This window comes from Monodon monoceros, unplaced genomic scaffold, assembly GCF_005190385.1.
Source record: "Monodon monoceros isolate NGI ecotype Baffin Bay Population unplaced genomic scaffold, NGI_Narwhal_1 Super_Scaffold_19, whole genome shotgun sequence".
Lineage (NCBI taxonomy): Eukaryota > Metazoa > Chordata > Mammalia > Artiodactyla > Monodontidae > Monodon > Monodon monoceros.
Window position 1 is genome coordinate 41,822,251 of NW_021703775.1, and position 24,861 is coordinate 41,847,111.

The window sequence follows — 24,861 nt, forward strand, 5'->3', positions numbered from 1 at the left end:
TAAGACTATAATACCAAGTCTCACATCACAGCTTTTGAAGATAAAAAATAGCTTAAGGGCTTCCCTGGTGGCGCAGTGGTTGAGAGTCCACCTGCCGATGCAGGGGACACGGGTTCGTGCCCCGGTCCGGGAGGATCCCACATGCTGCGGAGCGGCTGGGCCCGTGAGCCATGGCCACTGAGCCTGCGCGTCCGGAGCCTGGGTTCCGCAACAGGAGAGGCCACAGCAGTCAGAGGCCCGCATACCGCAGGAAAAAAAAAAAAAAAAAAAGCTTAGATTAGGTTAGACTGATTACAAACAAATTCTTTTAAGAAAGTAAATAACCATTATTTAATTTCTAGTTGGATCCCAGGTGAACAACTGACCCTTGACCTTGATTTTAGCACCACTACCACCATGACACAACTAATTTAAACTGCACAATTTTAGAAGTTCTTTTATTCTTTGAAACATTATTTGAGTATTTAAGAATCTGATCAGCAAAGACTGTTTTACTTACTGTCATTTCCTTCCCTCTACCTTTCCCTACCTTGTTTCTAACTTGTGACCAAGTCTTTCAGCCAGCAAACTGTCTCATGCCCACAAACATCTGTAAACATTGAAAGTCCACTTTGGTATCCAATGGTGAGGAAAGGCCAGCTGGAAAAGATGATGAAAACAGAACTCAGAGAGAATGAGGGAAATTCAAATTCTGGAAGGTGAGGAAGGATAAGACAAAGTTCAAAGAAAGACACGAGCCTTCAGCAAGGAAATTTGGGTCCTGATGTAGCCCTTAAGCTCAGCGTACTGAGTTAGCAACATCGGTAAATTGAGCTGAAGAGGAGCCTAGCTGCCAAAAACTCTATTCCAATGCAACTTTTTTTCCTTCTCCAGATAATCATGACCTGGCTGGAGCAAAATAGGTTTCCTTCCCTCTATTTCTCATCTTGCAGGTAACTCTTATCTTTTTCCAATATATTTTTGAGAATTCCTTTGACCATTTTCAGATAGAGGATGTTGTTCTACTGGGTCCTATCTAAATTTTCTACGAGTGCTTTGCAAGAAAAAGGGCTGATCCAAAAGGAGTAGTTTGGATGAATCTGGAGAACTTGGACATGTAATTGTGATATTTATACCCAGTATAAATACAAAACGAAACAAATCTCTTCATTTCCTCTTTTACTTAACAAGTAAACATTTTACGAAGACAATAGTTATTGTTCCCTTGGATGGCATTGGCAAGCTACATATTCAGGGAAGGATGCATTTGTATAATATGTGGTTAGAGGTTAATCAATATTTCATTCCTATTTTATGGCAACCAAAGGCAACATAAGTTATTTGGTTGTTCTTTGGCATTGTATTAGTTATATTAAATTAATTTATTCCACAAATATTTATCAAGTGCCTACAACAGAGCCTGTTACGTAGTAGGTATTTATAGTGGGTACTTAGTAACTCTTTATTTATGCAGAGAAGATTTCTTGAGAACTCACTATATGCAGACTCAGTACTAAGTTCCCCGGCTGAGACGATTCACGAACTGCAATGGGAATTTTTTGCTCTCAGAGCCCTGAGTCTATGAATATGAAGTCATTTGCATACCAAGTGACTCTGGCCCCTTCCTTCCTCTACCCCTAGCCATTCCCGCCACTGTTAATGAGACGAGTAATCGAAAAGCTTGAGCAACCTGCCCGTAAATCCATCTCTAAGGCTCTGTTCATTAGTATGTCCTCCCCTGGGCCCACTGCAGGAAAATATACACCATTTGAAACCTGAACTATCCGCTGCCATAGTAAAGGACATGAATCAAATGCCCACAACAAAGTCTGATGCTCACTGGCTCATCCTTGTAGTAACTCCAAACACTGGTGTCACATTGCTTTGCCAGAAAGAGGAGACTCATCCACAGCTACCACTCAGATAGCTCTCACACTACTGGGGAACTTAGAGACGGCAGTAATCCTACTACTCCCCTCAGGGTTCTCCTCACGTGGGTGCCTTCCTGACACTCCCTCCCCTTTTCTTCAGCAGGAACCCCTTTGTTCTTTGAGCCTCCCTCTGCACTTTGAAAAACTCTCAGTGATATCGATGATCACTTTCTACTAAAATTATTTGTTTGAGTGCTTCTTAAGAATAGGCACTCTGGGTGCTTCACCTCTAAAGCCTTAACACCTCACATGCATAGTGATGGATAAATGGTTTTCAGGTAGATTTTGTTTACTCTTAATGAGTCAATACAAAAATATCATTTAGCCAGATCCTGCCAGCCCTATAAGCGTTAGAAATATCTATTCAACCTGCTGTCTGCCCACCTAACAGTCCTAAAAGGTCCTTGCCATAGTTCATTACTACATGCAAAACCTAGAAAATATTTTTCTCAATTAATTTATTAACATAAAACTGCATAAGTTTTGAACAGTGGTGACCTTGGAGATCTAGCACAATTCCCTTAATTTCACGGGTGAGGTATCTAAAGTCCTAAGAAGTTAAGTCAAGGTCATACAGCCAATGAATGGCAGAGAGAGAATAGAATCCAAGTCTCCCTGCTTCCTGCCCAGTACTTGGTTTACCAGTCCATGACCTGGATTCAGCTTGTTGAAGTTCCATTTCTTGAGAGGCTCATGAAAAGTTATGGAGAAGGCTCTGGCAGTTGAGCTGTATTCAGAAAGAGGGAGAAAACCTCCACCAGATGCTCTGTTACTTTTTCTTCCCTGGAGGCATAAACACTGGCCAAAAAAGCTGTCTTAGTGCAAGGAATAAGAAAAAGAAGAAATGATGGAAATCTACACAATATGCAGGTGATGAGATATAAGGAGGCCCTTTAGGACAGTCTCAGGGCTATAACTGAGGGTCAAGATAGGCTGCTCGCAGGTCAAATCATCTGCAGTAACTGACCTCCAGAACAGAACTTTTGGGCCTGCCCTAACCAGAATTGATGTCCCTGTCATGGACCTAGAATGTGAATAGGCCATGACCTTAGGGAAAAGGGGGGGAAGGCAACACTTCCTGAAGCTTTCACCAGATGGTGCTTCATCCAATAACTCACCAAACCTCCACTGAGCATGTACTAAATGCCAGGCAAGGAGCTGAGTACTGTGGCTGCAAAGATGAATGAAAGAGAATCCCTCCCTGCTCTTAAGATGCTCATGTCTGTGATACCTTCCACCAAGAGCTCTTTAGAGGGCCTAGTACACCACACACACACACACACACACACACTCACCCGCTAAATGTATTAGAAACCCAGGAGCATCTCTGTCACAACTCAGGATTGGACACACTCAGTGCTGGCACCCAGAACTCTAAACTTTCTGTCTCATGACTAACACCATTTAGGCTTTTCCATATGTCTTGTCCTAGGTCCTCAAAACAAAAGGCAACTCTGACCAAATGCTGTGAAGGTTTATGGATTGTACCAACTGCAAGGGTCATAGTAGACACTGCTTCAGAGCAGAGGAAGATTTGAAGAGCAAAAGCGCTTAGGCAAGAGAAAGGGCAAATTAATTCCCTTATCAAATCTTCCCTCTCAGAATGAATGGGATACATTCTCACCTGAGAGTTATTGTTTCTCTTCAGGTACCAATTTGTGCTTCTAGAGGTACTCACTATATTTGCAGTAGTTGCAGACAGACCTTGAATATGTTACAATGTTAAGTAATTCATATTACTCTTAAATTTACCTTTTTATAGATCTAGATATAATATGTGAGAAGAATAATACAAATTCTTTATGTTGGCAACCAGCTGAACTTTCAACATTGGAACTGTGCAATAGTTTTATATTCATAAAAATAGTCAAATATTAAAAATAAATTTTAAATGCTGCCTTTATTTAAAAATTATTAGATTCATTAATTATAATATGTATTTTACCCCTTACTTTTGATAAATCTTGAATATTTTAGGATAAATGTAACTTTTAAAGCTTATACAATAAATAATTTTTTTTAATTTTTCCATTTACTCTATATTTTGACAAAATATAATCAAATTGTATACTTTTCATTGTACATGTACAAATACATTTTATTCTTAATCATTTAGCTCATTTCTATAACAACACCTAAATTATAAAAAATATTAAGTATAACAACACAGTGATTTTGTTAAAGAGAAAAGCTACCTTACAGAATAAATATATAATAATTGATGAAATATGCATGTATTTAAATACTAATTCAAACATCATCGGCCCAGGACTTCCCTGGTGGTACAGTGGTAAAAAAATCCACCTTCCAATGCAGGGGACGTGGGTTCGATCCCTGGTCGGGGAACTAATATCCCACATGCTGCGGGGCAACTAAGCCCACGTGCCACAACTACTGAGCTCACGCGCCTCAACTAGAGAGCCTGTGTGCTGCAAACTACAGAGCCCATGCGCTCTGGAGCCCATGTGCCACAACTAGAGAGAGAACCCACACACCACAACTAGAGAGAAGCCCGAGTGCCACAATGAAAGATCCAGCATGCTTCAACTAAGACATGACACTGCCAAAATAAAATAAATAAATATTAAAAAAATTAGGAAAAAAAGAAACATCACTGGCCCATCAACAGAATACCAAGGCACGTACAATAATAATTAAATTTATTCATCTATAACATTTTGCCAGCTTTCTGTTTTATAAAAAACATGGCTTTACCCACATTATTATTTTTTTTGTCATTATATAGGTATAGCTGTCAAAGTAAAAAAAAAAAAGAACATATTTCATTTAGCAGTTTGTTAGCTTGATTTAGAACTTCTATGTCTATAGACCTATGGTTTGTGGGCCTCCATTTGTCCTCTCATCCCAGGTGTTGAACTGTTAGGGGTGGCCAGTGTATGAGTCACCAAAAGTTAACATAAAATAATTGAAGCCACAAAGTAAGTCAACAACGTAAGTAGAAAAATAAGCCTCTTCCCATTTCTTAAAGTGAGACTCTTTTTTTCTTGAACATTCTCAGTCTCGGGTGGAACCACACAGGTACATAAGGCCATGGAAACTCCCAGTGTTTCTGACCATGGAGCCAGTATCAGAGAAAGACCGATTTGGCTTTGCCAAATGTTCCTGGGACGACTGCTCTGTTTGGATGGGATGTAGTTTGTGCCTGTGTCTAAGGGCTCCCTAATGTACAAAGAAGGCTAAAGTAACAAAGGGACTTTTCAGGTTTGGAGGCCCTGCCAGTGGCTGCCACGTCCCGACTGGACTGGGACTGGAAAGTGATCAGCCCTGCAAATTCCCTGCTTGGCCACAACTGGATGATCTCTGTGGGTCTTGTTCATTGCAGTGTGTTCACAATGGTCTGAGCAAGGCTATGGTGAAACACAATTATTCTAGTTTTAGTTTTCATTTCAGAGTCCTTGGAGAGACACGCACTGATCTTTCATTTATACATTAAAGTCTCACCCTTTCTTTACATTTTGTGAATTTTTTGACATGTTTTTTGACTTCTCCAATTAATCTCCCAAAACAAACTTACTCTTGGATTTTCACCTTATTGCTCATGAAAGTCTGGTAAATTTTCTGTCTGGTAATTTTTACAGTTATTTTGAAGGTGGCTAAAATTTCTTTTATTTGACACGGTGCTGCCTGTGTCTTCACACCTTAAACACCTTCCGCATTCTAGAACTAGGGTCTTGTATTTATCAGGTACCCATTGACCTTAAGAAAATTTAGAGAAACAAATAAAATTTGAAGAGAGTGACAGCAGGAGCAAGAAAGGAATCCTATTTAAATAGTGCAGGGACATAGCCCTCCCCCACCTAACACTGTCCCCAACTTTATCCCACGCAAAGACAGCATGCTCAAGTAAGCCTGAGTTGGAAGCCTTGAATCTGCCATGTCCTGTGAGGTGTTAGAGACTGTTTTGGATGAATGAACAAAAAAATAAATATCCAAGCATTAAAAAGTGTGTCTCTCTGGTGGTCTCTGTAATCCATGTAATGAAGTGGTCACCAAGTGACTGATACCGTCTTGATACGAGCTGTTTCTAAGACACTATTCAAAACAGTGTTTCTCAAAGGGTGGTCACCAGATCACCTGTTTCAGAATTAGTCGGATGTATTTGAAAGTAAATGTACAGGCCCCAGCCCATACCTCTTGATTCAGCATCTCTGGGAGTGAGGCCTCAGACACTGTATTTCCTCAGGCTCTTCAGGTGAGCATACACTCCAAAATTAAAGCACCAAAGTGGTGGTTCTCAGTAGTGTCTGTGCATTGGAATCACCTGGGGAGATTTTGTTAACTAATAATACCTGGCCCACCACAGACTAATAAATCAGAATCTCTGGGATGGGTGGGGCCATCAATGTATCTTTAAAGCTCCTCAGTCAGGAGGAGAACCTGTGTAGTCATGGCTGAGAACCACTGCTTTAGTCAGATGCTTCTTTAGCCCACTCACAATCTGTTACATCAGCTACATTGAGCAAACAGTGGGCAACAGGAAAGAACTGGAGAAAATCAAGGAAAATAAAAAAGACAAATGTCAGGGTCTGTGAGATAGCTGAGCTCTGGGCAAACTGCCTCACAGCATGGGCTTCTGAGGTAGTCAGCATCACAGTCAAAACGACTGGCTCTAACCAGGCCAGTAAGAGAGCAACATTGGATGGAGGCATCAAAGAGAGGCTCTTTGCTACTTTATGTGTTGCCTATTAATAATTAAATGGAATCCATGACACTATTCCTAGGACTGGCTCATGGCCTCCCTCCTTGGAATTAGAGGAGGATAAATTAATCCCTTGTTTTAAACAACCAATTATTCTACTGTTCTCTGAAAGAAATAATGCCTATTTTGTGTAAACTGTTTATAAAAAAGCTGTATCTATTGTCTCTTATGAGCCTCCCAATAGCTATGTGCTATAAGCAGGAAAAGTACTATTGTCCCCACTTTAGAAACAGTAAAATCTGGGTGGAAAAGATTAGATAGCTTATCCAAGGTCACATACTTAGTAAGAACCAGGACATAACCCAAGTCTTCTGATCCAAATCCAATTTTTTTTCTCACTTCATTCAAGTTCATCAATACTATCTTTCCTCTAAAAAGAAAAAAAAAAAAAAGGATTCACATTATATGGATTACCTGCCTGCATCTCTCTTATTATACTTATTACTTTCTGCTTTATATTTTATAATTATTTATAGAGCTAGATCTCTCTTATTGTCCTACTTAAAGAGGAATGGTATGTGGTTGATTCACCTTTATATTGTCCACAATGCCTATCTCTGAAAAATGGTAGGTAGTTAATAAATATTTCTTGTATAATTAGATGAAAAAATATATTTAAAATTTTCAAATTGTAAAATCTTCAACCTGAGAGCAAGCATAATCCTGCTAATCACTGTCTTGAAGATGAATGGTATATGAGATTACACTAATGGATAAAACAGAAAAGAGACAAAGGCACTACTCAGAATAGAAGAGAAGGCACAAGAGAAGCCACAATAAAGGTGGGAGCTGTTACTCCACAAAAAGACCCCAAGAACTGGGGACCTGGATGGGAGCAGACGCTAATGCAGCTGACTGTAGAATCTGTGGCCTGGCTTTTGAGTGGTGCATAATGAAGAAGGCTTATGTTTCTGATGTCAACAAGAAAAATTAAAGGAAAGTAGAAATTCCAGGAAAAATAAAATGCTGTACAAAAATTCATGGCAAAAATATGAAGCATGATTATAAGAAATTTATGGAGTCTAAGAAAAGAGAATCTTAAACTTGGAAGTTGAAGCATTCTACTTCAAGCAGACTTGATTTAAGAACATAAATTACATCTCATCTACAGTTACACTCTGGTTCTACAATGAATAAAATTGAGCAATATCATAATATTCTAAGTAATTTTAAAAAATTTTTAAAAATGTTTTTGTCCATGCCACATAGCTTGTGAGATCTTAGTTTCCTGACCAGGGATTGAACCCGGACCTCCAACAGTGGAAGTGCAGCATCTTAACCACAGGACCACCAAGGAATTCCCCTGCAAGTAATTTTTAATTCTCTTTGGTTTTCAGAATCAATATATAGATAAAGCATAGAAGACAATTAAAGTTACCATTCAGGATGAACATGCTTTAAACCTTGGTAATGTAAAACTAATGGTAGACCTGACCAACAGTAGGTGTTGGAGGTGGGGAGGAGAGATAGGGGAAAGTGTAGAGGTGATCAACTCCACCACATTTTATACCATGGATAGTTACTCAATATGTCTAGCGTTGACAGAACAAGAGATAAAAGCCAAATGTATTATTTGAAGTATAACCAACAAGAGGGCTAAAAGCAAAAAAAAGAAAAAAACAATTGGGAGAAGGTCCAGGGAATCAGGAAGAAGGGTAGTAGATGTGAGCTGAAATGGTCATTTTTTCACAGCAAGAAGTTAAAGCTTGAACTTATAAGCCAAGACATAGATATTTAAAGTTTTATATAAAATAGATATTTAGGGACTTCTCTGGTGGCACAGTGGTTAAGAATCCGCCTGCCAATGCAGGGGACACGGGTTCGAGCCATGGTCCGGGAAGATCCCACTTGCCACGGAGCAACTAAGCCTGTGCGCCACAACTACTGAGCCTGCGCTCTAGAGCCCGCCAGCCACAACTAATGAAGGCTGCGTGCCTAGAGCCCGTGCTCCACAACAAGAAAAGCCACCGCAATGTGAAGCCCACGCACTGCAATGTAGAGTAGCCCCAGCTGGCCGCAACTAGAGAAAGCCCGCGCACAACAACGAAGACCCAATGCAGCCACAAATAAATAAATTAATTTAAAAAAATAGATACTTAGAGCTATAGTGAAAACCATTGGAAGAGCTTTATAAACATAAAGGATCATGGGTGTTAAGCCTTACTTTTGGGAGTAAGGCTATGGATAATGGAAAGAGACATACTTTTCATTTGACATCCTTACATTTTATTGAAATTTTAGTTCCATGATCATGTACTTTTAGATTCTCATTAGTATGCTGAATTATAACATCCCAAGTTTTCCACCTTTTCAATGTTCTAATCATCAACGAATGAGGCAATGATTCCATACAATGATCAAAACTTGAGAACAGGTGAAATTTCCATGGTCTTCAACTCTAAAGTCAGTAGCCACCTCACTGAAACTCTCTAAGTCTGAAATATATTTCCTTCTGGACTGTAGAAGCAGATACTCCTGAACTATCTCCAACTGTCTGCTTGTTTTTCCTGCCAGAATCACCAGTTTTCTACGAATGCCATCTTATCTTACAACCAAGCATCATAAATCTCTCAATAGGTCTCTTTACTAAGGTGTGCTGGTTAAGCCCAGGGATTCCTCACTTTTGAACTACCAGAAAAGAAAAGGCTGCCAGAACTGAAATCCTGACAATAAGACATTCCAACTTTGAGCTCTAGCAGAGGGTATTGATTACACTTCTGGAGCACTTGCAATCTTAGAAACTTCTGGATCCTAATGACAAGGTTGGAAACAATGGTTATTAAATCCTAGAAATATTTCCTCTGCCTACTTTAAATGCCAAAGCCAAATGCTAAATAACCAGAGGATGAAATTTAACGCTGTGCAAACTGCTTTGGGAGATGCAAGGTCGCCATACTTTTCCTCCACTCTCCATCTTCATCCAACCTCTAAGTGTACCCCTCGCTTCACTTGACCTTGCTCAGTTTAACATACCCCTAGCATCACTTCACTTTGCTCAGTTGAACATGTCTTAGCATCACTTCATCTTATGTGGTTTAATGCAGGATATAATACTGACAGAAGAACAAAATGGAAACTGTAGCTGAAATGATCAAAGCTTCTTAAAAGATAAGACCTTCAAGTTTAGATTTTTAAGTAATACAAACCTATTGTAGGGTTTCGAATTTAGAAGTTTAAGTAAGTTGAGTAAGGTCACACAGCTTGCAAACATTAGAATCCAGCCCAGAATTGTTGTTGTTGCTGTTTTTAAGTAAATAATGATTAGGCATACATGGAGATGATAATCCTCAAACCTATAAATCTATAACAAACTTAATGAATATTCCCTGACCTGCAAATTCATGATGGTACAAACTTTTTTCTACATATTGGCAAATTTCTACTGAGGTTTATTCTAAGCCTTGAGGGGGTATTTAAGTTCAGGGAAATAAAACTTTGGATTTTTCATTTCAGATAAATCACAAAAAGGTTGGGACAAAAATCATTCCAGCTGATTATATCAATCTCTGAGAATATTAAACACTAGAGTGTTTTGTTTTTAAATAATAAGGATTTTTTAAAAGGCTAAACTATTTTCATTCCAATATTGTAAAATTAGCATAAAGTATATTTTCCTAAAATGCATCGATCTTTTTGTCCAACAGTCATCCTCCTTATATGGTTAAATGTGAAATATAAAGTGTCTTAATTATTAGTGACTGCAGTCAAAATTTTTAAGAATACTGATCTAAATCTATACCAGCCATTTCCATAATACAGCTCCTCTATTTTACCTTTAATCTAGGCATTTATATTGCTTTCTAGAATTAATCTGAAAATAGATTACATTTTACCAGGCAATACCAGTTGGTAATAGTAGTTTCTTTCTTTTTTTTAAAATAGGAATTGCTATCTATCTATTTACTTATTTTAATTTATTGCTATTTATTTATTTATTTAGGCTGTGTTGGGTCTTCATTGCTGCGAGCTGACTTTCTCTAGTTGCGGCAAGCGGGCTTCTCATTGCGGTGGCTTCTTTTGTTGTGGAGCACGGGCTCTAGGCCAGTGGGCTTCATACTTGTGGCTCGCAGGCTCTAGAGCACAGGCTCGGTAGCTGTGGCACACAGGCTTAGTTGTTCTGCGGCATGTGGGATCTTCCCGGACTAGGGCTCGAACCTGTGTCCCCTGCGTTGGCAGGCGGATTCTTAACCACTGAGCCACCAGGGAAACCCGGTAATAGTAGTTTCTTGAAGCACTGTGTTAAGAAGGATTCTGATGTTGCATCCAAGTTCAGTGCTAAGGAAGACCCTAATCAATTAACATGCTTACTATGGAAGCAAAAAGAGAAAATGACAGTATGTGCTTGTCACCTCTGTCAGGTGCTCAAATCTAAAACATTGTAAGACTCTGGATAGTTTTGTGTTTTCTAAAATAAAACACACTTTCATAACTTGAAATCTGTAATATAAAACCTATTCTGAGTCTTCAGAAATTATCAAAATTGTCAGGGTTACCTTAGCTGCCCCAGAAAGAAGATGGAAATAACTCCAATATAAATATCAATTTGTCATTCAGAGACTTGGAGGGTAAAGTTATAGAAATCAAATGATTTGGTAACCTAAGTCCTCTAACTTAACACCAACCTTCTCTAAATCCAGTTGATTTCTCCAGGGATCATTACTGTCCATAGACTAGAAACATTTTCTTTTGAATAAATAGAATCGATAGCCTAATAAGAGACCTATGTGAAATTTGTATAAAATTTGTATAAATTTGTATAAACTTAACACATGATCTAGGAGATATCAAAAATCAGTGGTAAAGGGGAGGATGATTCTGGGACAACTAGCTATTTGCATTAAAAAAATTTTCAATTATATCCCCATCTCAACAAAAATATCCCCATCTCACCAAAATAAATTCCATATGAGTTAGATTTAAATGTGAAGACATATCATTTTTTTCAAACCCACAGAAAAAATAAAGGTAAATTTTTACCTTATCTGATTAGGGAAAGAATATTTAAGTTTAAATGCAATGGAAGTAATGACAGAGGAAAAGATCAAAGATATAACTATCAAAAATTTTAAAGCATATATGTATTTTAAAACACTGAAAGCAAATATTGGGAAAAAAGGAAAATCTTAGGGTTAAAAAAATGTTAAATAAATTGATATAGGTAGGAATGTTTTGGTTGAGGGATTGAGTATCCATTCAAATGACTTCCTGAGAAAAACTTATGGGGACTCTAATTGAAACGAAGTATAGGAAGTACAGCTGCACCTCATAGGAACAGGAAAATGATAAAGCAGCTTCTCTCTCCTCTCGCAGTCTCCATCTCTCCCTGTCTACGTGGTCTTTCTCTGGCCCTCCACACACCTCCCCTACTCTCTCTTCTGAAGGGAACTGTGCCTACTCCTCCACTGTAACTTTAGTTTGCATGTGGTTTTAACTGGCCTTGATGCCAAATCTGGCTCCAGAACCCAGCACCATTGTACTGATTCAATCTTTCGGTGCCTTTGTCCCAAACTTCTGGGAAGAAGATACAGTAAGCCCAGCTTGGTCAGGTGTCTATACATAGTTCAGCCATTAATGGCCACTAGGCAAGAGGGTATCCCATTGACATGGAACTGGTAAGGCCTACCTGTTTCTCAGCAGGTCTGGGAACAAGGTAACTCCAAAGACAGGGACATGGGATGGGCAGGCACCAAACACACATCTACTACACTGTTGATGGTATTGTGATGTAGCTTCACAATAAGAAGTTAAGTAAGAAAAGCCTACTGTAAAGTTTTATAGTCAAAATTCTTTTCAATGTGTGAATAAAAACCCCTGGCTATGCTAGCAGTGCTAGACAAGTGTGACTTTTTGTTTTTCTGATGTGTTACACTAGTTTGTATCAATACTTTGCAAATTTCCCATTGCAAACATGCATAATTCTAATAATCAGGAAAGAAATAAAGTAAAAGACCAAAAGGTGAAAAGCCAAAAGTGTTGGAAACTAAGTGCCAAGTATTCCATTTAGGTTGAATTCTCAGGTCACTTTTGCTGAGATGTCCCAACTTTCAATCCCACCACTGTCCTCCGCACTCACTACTACACTCCAGCCTCAGTAAGTGAAAGACTCTTCCCTGAAGACCCACCCACATTCATCAACTGTGCCATTCTTGTGGTCATGTCGACTAGAATATCCTTCCAGACTTTCTCTGCCCATTGGATGCCCCTCATCCCTCAAGGCATGGATGAAACAGTGAGCCTTCCTCAACTGCCATTGTCCCCACAACGTCCCTTCCCCCCTGTGTCTTGTAGCCCTGAGTTTGTAGCTCTACTATAATCCTCATCCCAACTGTGTTTTCATTGGCTGTACATGTCTCTGCCCTCCCAGCTACACTTGCAGTTTCTCTTAGAGAAGTGTTCTATCTTACGAATGCTGTTTCATCAGCAGCTAGCACAGGACATAAGCAAGAGTAGGTTCTTAGTGAATGTCTTGCCGAATAAATGTTAAAGTTTAAGGAATTATTTCTGTATTAGGGTCAAAGTCTTAAGATTGTTCTCATTCTAAAAAACATTTTTTTACGAAGAAAAAGTATGAGATTTTTGCAATGTACTAGAAAAAGACATGGATTTCAGAGCCCAGCCAATAAGTTTTGAATCCCAAGTCTGTTACTCACTAATTGGGTCAATTATTAAACTTGTCTGAGTTTCCGTTTCCTCATCTTTAAAATTGGGTTGACAACATCTTTCATGCAGAGTTGATTCAAGGAATAAAGGTGAAATACATAAAATGGCTGGCATATAGTAGGGGTTTAATAAGTGGTAGCTATTATTCAAACAGGATTTACTAACTTGATGACATAGGTAGGAAATACTCAGAGAGTTGTGTACTCATGGAAAATGCATGATATTTGAATTACATTTCAAAACATTAAAAGAGCTTTCATCTCCAAAAATAATCAGTATATTTATAAATGTTTAGAAAAGCCAGTACCTCTAGAATGTATAGGACTGGAAAACTTATGTGAAATTCTAAAGATATTAAGATTTACAGGGGCTGTCTGATCAAATTTTAGCATTCAACCCACCGTTTCAGCTAATGGTGATCTTTTTCAGCTGAAAGGCCATTAATCCATTAAAGCACAGTATTTTAAACAAACCTCAGGCTGTCAAACTGCTATTACACTGCTCTGGTAAGTAGAGCCAGATTTTTTCTTTCTTCTTAGCTGTGACCAATGCAAAACACAATGGACTACTTATCCATAAAAACATTCTAGGAGGAAGGAACAGGCCAGGCCATAGAAGGCAGAGAAATTCATCTCCTGGCCCGGTGTACGATGTGCCAAGGAGAGTCACAAAATAAGAAACTCTGGTTCTGGATCAAATGGAATCCTCCCAAAAGCACGGATTTGAGGGGCCAGCACTTGCTGTGGGTACATGTGAGTGGGAATCTGAGTGGGGCATGGAGTCAGCTTGGTTGTGTGCTAAGCTTTGTGTTTTATTATATTTATGTACCTTTAATATACGTATTTACTGAGTACACACTGTGTGGAAGACCCCACACTGGGGAGTGGGCGGGATACAAAGGTAAAGACAGGGTCCATACCCCTAAGGAGTTTCCACTCTACCAGGGAAGCATGACAAACCCACAAACAACTCTAACACCAGATCATGCAGGATACGTGTCACAATACATGTATCTTAAGTGCCCTGCAAACTTTACACAGTTTCAAAGGACTCTTGGTGTCTCAAAGATTATCATATAAGAAAAAGATTCAGAATGCTTACTGAAAAGTTATTCAGTAACAAACACAGCAATCTTAGGATTGGATTAATAAGATTTTTAGTCCAAATGCCTCCTGAAACTTATGAATGCAGTAAATATTTTCCTCCTACAAAGTAGGTGCATTTAGGGGCTCTGCAATTACTCCAAAAATGCTATTCATTAATTTGTCTATATTAATGATTTTTTATTATAATAGTTACACAATTCCCCTCCTTGGGCTCTTTACTCTTGCCATTTCTTCCCCTTAAAGTCTCTCCCAGATTTCACATGCCCTGTTCCCTCATCCGTTCAGGTCTCTGATCAAATATCATCTCCTTAGAGACACTTGTTCTCCCATCCCATTCATTGCTTTCTCTCCTCCTCTCTGCTTTATTTATTTTTCTGTGGTATATATTATTACTGGACATTTTATTACATATTTGTTTATTTTCTGTCCCCCCTTGTTAAAAGTCAAGAGTACTTCTGTCTAGTTCACCACTATAACCTAATACCTAGAATACTACCTGTTATAAGATGGCACCTTGACTTGAGGATATGGGGAGGGGGAAGGGTAAGCTGGGACAAAGTGAGAGAGTGGCATGGACATATATACACTACCAAACGTAAAATAGATAGCTAGTGGGAAGCAGCCGCATAGCACAGGGAGATCAGCTCGGTGCTTTGTGACCACCTAGAAGGGTGGGATGGGGGGTGGGAGGGAGACGCAAGAAGGAAGAGATATGGGGACATATGTATATGTATAACTGATTCACTTTGTTATACAGCAGAAACTGACACAACATTGTAAAGCAATTATACTCCAATAAAGATGTTAAAAAGAAAAAAGATGGCACCTTATAAACATTCAATGAATAAAAGAATGAATGAATGAACATTAGATTCTTTTGAATATTTTCAAAAGTGGCGAATCTTCATCTAGTGGATGTGAATTTGAATTTTTGAATCAGCCAAGTTCACTTAGAGCTTTCTGGTTAATAAGATGGGTGGATGAAGCTGGAGTCATTCACTCATTCATTCAAAAAATACGGATTGAGGGCAGTTGTGTGCTAGACACTGTTCTAGGTGCTAGATTATCCAGTTGGTCCCAAATGAAATGTGACTATCGAGTAAGATGATGGGCTTTATTACGGGATGGTAAACTAATTGTGAAGATTCCAAAGATGTCTCTCACAGTAGCATCAAAACTGAAACAGGAGCAAAGCTTTTAAAAATGACCACTAATGACATGGATGTGGAGGTTCTGGTATGTTTGTTTTCAAAAGACAAGTTTCAAACATTCATGATTTCATTTCCTAAAAATAGGTTTTCTCTGGTGCCCTCAGTGGGTCTTGTGGAGGCAGGAGGGGGGAGGGGTTATAGTGAGGTCTTCTCTAAATTATTTAGGACATTCCAGTGTGCAACAGACTCACCTTCCACAGCTGTTTGTGGGTAGAAAATGTGTAAGCCTGCGACTTGAAGCATAGGCATTTGGGGGGGTCTCACAGGTACAGGGGAAAGTATTTTTAGATGTAAGTAAAACTCCTAAAGACACGCATTCAAATAATGTATGCAAACAAATATATCTTGAGATTTTTGTTTCCCTCATAGTCCAGAACAGAAATTACTTGGTACGTAATTTGGGTTTATAATAGGGTCCTTTAGAACCAGGATATCTCAATCCAATTCTCCTGGGGTTAACATGGTGGTAATAAGATTAGGGACAACTACGTTGATGTGCTTGGACAAACTGGGGTGAGGGCAGCTTGTTTCAGGAGCCAGGAGAACATGTGAGTGGCTGAACCCTACCGTTCTCTGTGTGAAGCTTCCATCCCTGTTGAAGATAGTGGGTATAAATAGCAATAGCTCACACTTGTCGAGTGCTTACTATGTACCAGGCACATACGTGTCTCCCTTGCATTAATGTATTTAATCTTCATGATTCCGAAACAGGTGCTATTATTATCCCCATCTTATAGATGAGAAAACTGAGGTTCAGGGATGAAGTAATAACACTGCCTAGGGTCACCCAACCAGTAAGTGCCAAGTGTACTTTTGTGCCCCAAGGCCGATGTCACTATTCACTACGCTGAATGTCCCCTCTAGGGAATTTCACCCTAAATGTCACCCTTAAAATGTCTTTTGCCTGAAGAAACAGAAGCTTATTACATGTCTAAATCTCAAACAGGAAGTGGGATTAATGTAAATGGGGAAGAGCAAGCTCATTTTCCTTCCCCCTTCTTGGAGTAGCCATAAGCAATGAGGCGTCTGGATTGCCACCAAGCAGATGTGGCTGAGCTTCCTCTGCCACTGGGATATGTGTTTCTAAACCCATCTTGCCTTTTGTGTCTCCCTTCCTTCCATCCCCAGTGCTGTGCTTGGATTTAATCTTTCTGCTTTAACTGGATTCTGAACAAGGCATTTTATTTATTTAACATCTTTATTGGAGTATAATTGCTTTACAATGTTGTGTCAGTTTCTGCTGTATAACAAAGTGAATCAGCATATGTATACATACATCCCCATATCCCCTCCCTCTTGCGTCTCCCTCCCACCCTCCCTACCCACCCCTCTAGGTGGTCACAAAGCACCAAGCTGATCTCCCTGTGCTATGTGGCTGCTTCCCACTAGCTAGCTATTTTACATTTGGTAGTGTATATATGTCCATGCCACTCTCTTACTTCGTCCCAGTTACCCTTCCCCCCCCACCCCGTGTCCTCAAGTCCATTCTCTACATCTGCTTCTTTATTCCTGTCCTGCCCCTAGTGAACAAGGCATTTTAGAGAACAGTTGGTTAATCCTCCACATGAACCAATGGCAAATTAATTCCCAGGGACATGTTTATTGGATTCTTTTCAATCACAAGGAAGAGAATTCCAGGTGATCTCCATGGAGGAGGTCTAATGCCAGGAGGCACAGACATGCAGATGACAGAGCATTGTCCCATCAGCCTGGGAACAGTGTTTCCAAACCTTGACTCTACAGTCAGCTTCACAAAGCTCCAGGTACAGCCACCCAACTGACATGTGACCACCTTCTCTCCATTCACCTAGCATTTTGCTTCCCAAAATATAAGCTCTGATTGGGCCTTTTCACACCACTTGGCTTGAACTCCTGCTACAGACATCCTATCTCAGGCAGGCCTGGACAGCCAGGAAATTCAGTCTCTCACATGGCAGAGAGTCCTGTCCTGTCGTAGGGGGTTGATTCAGCTTCCCATGAAGGAAATGAATGTTTCCTCTCTGCTCCACCAGCCTCAGTGTTGGCTTCATCAGGCTGGTGGAAAGATGGCTATAGCAGCATATCAAGACACTAGACCATTCCAGAAGAAGAAGAGAAACCTTCTTGTGGTTCAAGGAAACTTCCAGAAAGCCCTTTTGTCATAACTCATTGCCCAGCAGTGGGTCACATACCCATTCTTGAGCCAGCCCCTGGCATGTGAAGGGAGATTCTCAGTCAGGAAGGAAGGCTGAGTTTCAGATGCTGGTGAGATGAACATGGGTCCCCTACTGCCCCATGGGGCAGAAGTGAGGCAGGCCTGCCTGGGTCCTGACCAACAAGCATTGGCCAGGTCTAGAGTCCTACAAGTCTGTGTTAGCAGTGATTCAAGTGGACCACTTTCCTTCAGAACGGAAACTTGGCCTTTCATGGATTTAGTCTTAAGATACATAACAGAAGAGGCCTACGAGGTAAGGTCCTGCATTTGAGTTGGCTCTCCAGGGCATGTCCTCTTCCAACAGGGGAATAAATCTCTCCTGGTCTTGATCCACACTACAGGAACTTGCCCAGTGTAAAAGGAACCGACCACTGCTTCTCTAATCGTTTTTGGGGTTTTTTTTTGTTTTTTTTTTCGGTACGCGGGCCTCTCACTGTTGTGGCCCCTCCCGTTGCAGAGCACAGGCTCCGGATGCGCAGGCTCAGCGGCCATGGCTCACAGGCCCAGCCGCTCCGCAGCATGTGGGATCCTCCTGGACCGGGGTACGAACCCGTGTCCCCTGCATCGGCAGGCGTACTCTTAGCCACTGTGCCACGAGGGAAGCCCTCTCTAATCGTTTTTATCTTGCTGAGAGATCACACTACAGTTTGGGCCTGCTCGGCTGTCAGGAAGGATTGTGCTCAGACACCTACTGGGTGATTCTGGAGGGTGGCTGAGCGATTGTCCCCAGCCTGTCCCCACAGTGGTAGCTCTCATTAGGGTGTGGTGGTTAGGCCTTTCCTCTCTTGTTGTTCAGTATCTTCAGTCTGTGTGTGATAGGCTTTGACTTTCTAGCTCAATGTGGCTGAAGAGTTCCACTTGGCTTGGGAAGGTTTATTAAAGTCTGTTCCTGAAGCAGGGTCTAAGCAGAGAAGACTGGGCAGCCAAGACGGCAAGATGCCAAGTGTCCTCAGATTGAACTTAGCCTTGTCTCGGCTGCTCTCGTAGGTGCAGACCACTGTTGCTCTAGTGACAGCTCCTGCCCTGCAGCAGTCCTGATGTTAGCTGGGCCTCTGTCCTTTTGCAAATTAATAAACATTGTCTCGAGGCACCCCTCTGCCTTTTCCCCCACGTCCCGGGCCCTCCTCAAGCTGTCTGCAAGTTTTTGTGATGTGATTTCCCACGTCGTCATTTGTTGACTCCGAGTAAAACACAGCCTGTCTCAACTGGAACAAGGAGGGTTTTTGGATTTTTACTCAGAATCTGGGAGAGGTGGGTGGGGGAGGTCTGGTATGTAAGCACAGCCAAGGTCTTAGTTGAATATGTATCAACCCTGTTGTCAAACTTGTTGGCTGTTTCTCCCTTGGGAATTGCTCACTGACTGACCCTCCTCCTATGGCAATGTCCTTCCCTCCTTATAACTGCCTTTATCCAGCTGTTCCCCAGACCTCGTGATTCTTAACCACTTTATTCCTTGGGGTGATTCCTGCTGTTTTGCCTTAGCCTACTAGGCCCCTCCCTGGGGCCACCTTTCTGCAACTAGACCGGCCCATCAAAAGTATGGGCCGTATAGACACAGTTCTGCCCTTAAAAATTGTGTGTTCAGCTCTACAAACGTGAACTGTTCAGATTTGTGGTTGGAATAATGCCCCCGTGCCCCTCCCTCCCTTTCCAAGTCCTAATCATTGGAACCTGTTAATTTGTTGTGATATAAAACAAAAGGGAGTCTAAGGTAACAGATGGAATTAAGGTTGCTAATCAGCTGAACTTAACATGATTGGACTGGGCCTACCCAGATAATCCAGGATTAAAAGTACAAGAGGGAGACAAAGAGTGAAGAGACTTACAAGAAACACTCAACAACTTGTCACTCGTTTCAAGATGAAGGGACCACAGACCAAGGAATGCAGGTGACCTCTAGAAACTGGAAAAGGTAAGAAAACTGATTCCCCCCAGAGCCTCCAGAAGGAAAAAATTCTGGCCGACACCTTCATTTTGAAGGTTAGCCCACTGGACTTCAGACCAGTAGAGTTGTAAAGGGATAAAATTGTGATGTTTTAAGCCACTAAGTTTGTGGTAACAGAAAATTAATACACGTCTCATGCAGAAGTTTTCCTCATTTTTACCCTATTTCCTAAAATTTTTTGATTTTTGGGGGGGTTTCCATCATCCTTCATGACAGTAGACTTCATCCCATGTAGGCCACAGTCTTCAGAGACTGGCTAATTAAGTTAGTAACGGGCTGGGGAAACCACACAAGAACATAGAAAATCTAAGCCTCCACCTGGGCCAGGTGACATATGATTCAGAATCTGCTTTGGTATAACGGATACTTGACCTAACGTGAAAGTCTGCGTCCAGGTTAATGGAAGAGCATTAGGAATTCACTGACTCAGTCTTTGGCACTGATGCTGGCTGATGTGTACAGCCTCAAAGTAGAAGAAATGACTTAAAAGTGTATAATTTGTGAATTTGCCAATTGATTTTCATTTGAATAGTATCATATAGTAAAACTGGTATAGGAAATAATTTTAATGGAAATAATTTTGTGAAATAAAGGCCACCTGGGAATATTTGAGCAATAAAAATAACTAAATAACATAAAATGGTGATACTTGTCTACATCTAAGAGTGCCAGAAGGTTCTAATCAATTGTGTACATGTTATATTCTGTAGCCAGGCCAACTCAGCATTTATCAATAAGAAACTGCGAAGCACCAGATTTTGTTTTGCCTTTCTCTAAATGACTATCTTTGAGGGGCCTTCATTCTCAACAAAACTTTGCACTTTGTGTTTAAGAAATATTTTCCCCCAAAGCTCTACAAGGTAGTCTTCTGATAGAAACTGTTTCTGGTGTCTCCCCTGCTTCAACAACCCTTTGAGCACAGCAGATCCTGGAAAGACAGATGTCCAAATTAAAATAGTTAAATCTATGTGGCTGCAGGACCCATACAGCTGTGGCTTCTGTCAGCTCTTCAATAAAATATTAAATGTGTGTCTATTGTTTGGGAGCTGCCCACAGTCCCTCGTTCAGCTGGCAGAGGTTAAAGGGTATGTAGATTACTTAGCCAACTGTTTGGTAATTGTCACAGTCAGTTACTTGGTAACCCATAGAATAGCATTCTCTCGAGGTAGAGCCTTTGTTGCTAAGCAATAAATTCAGGTAAAATAACCGTTCCCTAGTTCTTATTGGTCCAGTTTTAAAACACAGGGTATAGGTTGGGTTTTCTCCCTCATAGGCTCCCATACCTCTTTTGTTTTTCCATCCAGGCCATGAAACGAGTGCTGATAATTTGGACAGCCCTTGTTTGCTGGGATTTGTCTACTGCTGATGCAGGCTGGGGACCAAGCAAATGGCTGGAGAGCAGGATTTATTGGGGTGTGCTCTCAGGTTTCTACTGTCATAATGTACCTTCTGGATCTTGGTCTGGAGATTGGCCAATCTGTAAGTCAGATGAGCACTAAGAAGACCAAAAGCAGTGGCAGAGATTTAATGAAAAGGAAGGAAAATGTATGCCTGATGATGTTTTTCTACATTAGTATCAACCCTATAATTATTATTAAAATACCTCTTTGCCCTCAATACTTGCATAAATGCTTTTTTTTTTTTTTTTGCGGTACGCGGGCCTCTCACTGTTGTGGCCTCTTCCGTTGCGGAGCACAGGCTCCGGACGCGCAGGCTCAGCGGCCATGGCTCACGGGCCCAGCTGCTCCGCGGCACGTGGGATCCTCCCAGATCGGGGCACGAACCCGTGTCCCCTACATCGGCAGGCGGACTCTCAACCACTGCGCCACCAGGGAAGCCCTCAGACCATGTTTGACTGAAACCAGGAAAGCCCTGCATAAATGCTTTAAAAGTAAATCACTCTGTGTTACAGAGACCAAGAGCACTGGGAAGGAAGGCACTTGGGCAGGAAAATCTTAATTTAGTCCCGGCAGGACAGGTTTAAACCGGCTTCCTCCTTTAAGGGACTGGCTGCAAACAAGCTAATCAACCTGCTTCACAACTATACTTCTTCCTACCTCAAAATTTTTGAAAAGATCAGGAAATAATGTTACAGATGAATATTCCCTCACAGTTTTTTAGTCTCGCCTGGCAGTGTTTGATTAAAAGAGAATTTTAAAAGAGTCGTGTTTTGGTTCTCTTCAAAAAGTCTACAAATAACAAATGTTGGCAAGGATGTGGAGAAAAGGGTACACTGTTGGTAGGAATGTAAATTGGTGCAGCCACTGAAGAAAACAGTATGAGGGGGTTCTTCAAAAAACTAAAAATAGAACTACCATCTGACCCAGCAATTCCATTCCTGGGTATATATCCAAAAATCTAAAAACACTACTTTGAAAAGATACATACACCCCAATGTTCATAGCAGCATTATTTACAATTGCCAAGACATGGAAACAACCCAAGTGTTCACCAACAGATGAATGGATAAAGAAGATGTGATACACACACACACACACACACACACATACACACAGAGTGGAATATTACTCAGCCATAAAAAAGAAAATTTGCCATTTGCAACGACATGGATGGACTTGGAGGACATTATGCTAAGTGAATTAAGTCAGGTGGAGAAAGATAAATACTGTATGATATCACATATATGGAATCTAAAAATTGCAACAAACTAGTGAATATAACAGAAAGAAGCAGACAGATATAGAAAACAAGTGGTTACCAGTGGGGTGGAGAGGGGCTATATAGGGGTCGGGAAGTGGGAGGTACAAAGTATTGGGTGTAAGATAGGTTCAAGGATGTATTGTACAATATTTTGTAGTAACTGTAAATAGAAAGTAACCTCTAAACATTGTATAAAAATTAAAAAAGAAACAAACTACCATATGATCCAGAAATTCCACTTCTAGGTATATATCCAAAGAAAACACTAGTTTGAAAAGATACATGCACCTCAATGTTCATAGTAGCTTTATTTACAATAGCCAAGATATGGAAGCAAACTAAGTGTCCATCAACAGATAAATGGATAAAGAATATGTGATATATATATATAGCTAGATATCGATATAGATATAGATAATGGAATACTACTCAGCCATAAAAAAGAATGAAATCCTGCCATTTTCAGCAACATTAATGGACCTAGAGGCTATTATGCTTAGTGAAATAAATCAGACAGAGAAGGACAAATATTGTATGTTATCATTTATATGTGGAATCTAAAAAATACAACAAACAAATGAATATAACAAAACAGACTCACAGATATAGAAAACAAACTAGTGGTTATCAGTGGGGAGAGGGAATGGGGGAGGGGCAAGACGGGATAGGGAATTAAGAGGTACAAACTACTATGTATAAAGTAAATAAGCTATAAGAATATATTGTACAGCACAGGGAATATACCCAATATTTTACAATAACTTTAAATGGAGTATAATCTATAAAATATTGAATCACTATGTTGTACAACTGAAACTAATATAATGTTGTAAATCAACTATACTTTAGTAAAAAAGGAAATGACAAAATTAATTTTTTAAATAATAATAAATTAAAAAAAAAAGAAAACCTATGAATTCAAATGAGCATACCTGCCACTTGCCATGGAGAGTCACTGTTGCTCAGAGGCAGTGTTTGAATTCTGCCTGGGATTCCCATTCGCTGGGGCCTGCCACTGTCACTTCCACAGGTGAGCCTCACCTTAGGTAAATTCCATCCATGAATGTCCAGACCTGCCTTAACAGACAATTTAAAGGATAAACATTTTTGTATTTAAAAGATATATTTATGTTCAAAAGGGTTCACACACACACACACAAACTCCTCCTAATAGTAATCCCCACTAGAAGATTTTAAATATGTTTCCTTTTTTTTTATGGTGAGTCAAAGCATACCCATAAGGTATAAAAATTATGGAATGCAACATGCTTTAGGGCCAGCACAGAAGCCATTTCCTGGTCATAACCTCTCTCAAAAGACTCCCAGCTGGAATTTAAGGGCCTCTGCCAGCTGCCACTGCTCCTCTAGACTGAGTGGTGTGTAAGAGAAGCAGGAGTCTCAAACCCAATTCCCCCATTTAGCAGCTGGGCAGGCTTGGGCAGCTCACTTGACCTGTCTCCACCTCCATTTCCTCATCTTTAAAATGGGAATAAAATAAGGTTATTTAGAAACAGGGTTGTGAAAATTACATGACAGTGCATTTAATCCCCTCACCACGTAATAATCATTAGCTTTGATTATAATTCTCTCTCCTTTCGGACTGACAGTGTCTCAAATTAACATAAATTCCTGTTGAGTATGTGCTATAGGCAAGGCTCTGTATTGGCCACTTAAGTCTTGTTACAGTTAATGGAGATAAAAGGGTATTAATACTTAATGTAATTATATGACTTTTCTAGAGAAGCGGCCTACAGAGAGACGCGTGAGAGACGCGCCTCTGCTGGGCAGCAGCCTGGACACAGGATGTTTGCTGGGATAGGTCCCTGCACTGGGATAGGGCACCAGCATTTCGCTTGGCAGACTCCCCTCGCTCCAGCGAATCCCTGGTCCACAGTAAGTGGTCAATAAACAGTTGCTCAAGTTGTTGGATCAGGAAAGGATGAAGCAGAGAAAAGGAAGAGGTCAGGTTCAAAGGGTTTTCTATAGCTTTTGTTGTTATTTTCTTGTCGGTTTCCCTTTTAAATCTAAAATGCTCTAAGTCCTTTATGGACTCCTTTACCATGAAGGAAGGTAGAGAGGCATCTTACTCTCCTTGGTATGTGGGTATGAGATTACTGAGAGAACATGCATCTAAATTGGAACCCAAAAGGATAAGAGCCACACAAACAAAACAACACAACAAAACATTAATTTGGATAAAATTCCATGCAGGTCTCACTCCTTCCACATTTTCATTCACAGAGGTTCCCTTGAAATGGCAAGTTAGATAAACTAGTACTTCTATACAAGAAGAGATGTTTGGAGTCCTTCAATAAAATGAACTTAACAATAAGAAGAAAGAGATGTATTATTCTGTGCCCAGAAGGGCCACACACCCGGATGGGCTGGCCACAACTCCCATGGACATGCCCCTTGCAGCTCCGCTCCACAGAATCTTCTATTGAGCAGACCCTA

At 40.4% G+C, this 24,861-nt stretch overlaps 1 protein-coding gene across 1 annotated transcript in view; it reads right to left on the reverse strand.

Moving 5' to 3' along the window:
- The window catches only part of LOC114900462, a 105,957-nt gene that overhangs the window by 72,653 nt on the left and 8,443 nt on the right, over positions 1-24,861 (reverse strand). The window contains exon 2 of the mRNA XM_029231613.1: positions 23,340-23,484. Within this exon, the coding sequence (XP_029087446.1) occupies positions 23,340-23,484 (145 nt within the window). The remainder of the gene's footprint in view (positions 1-23,339; positions 23,485-24,861) is intronic.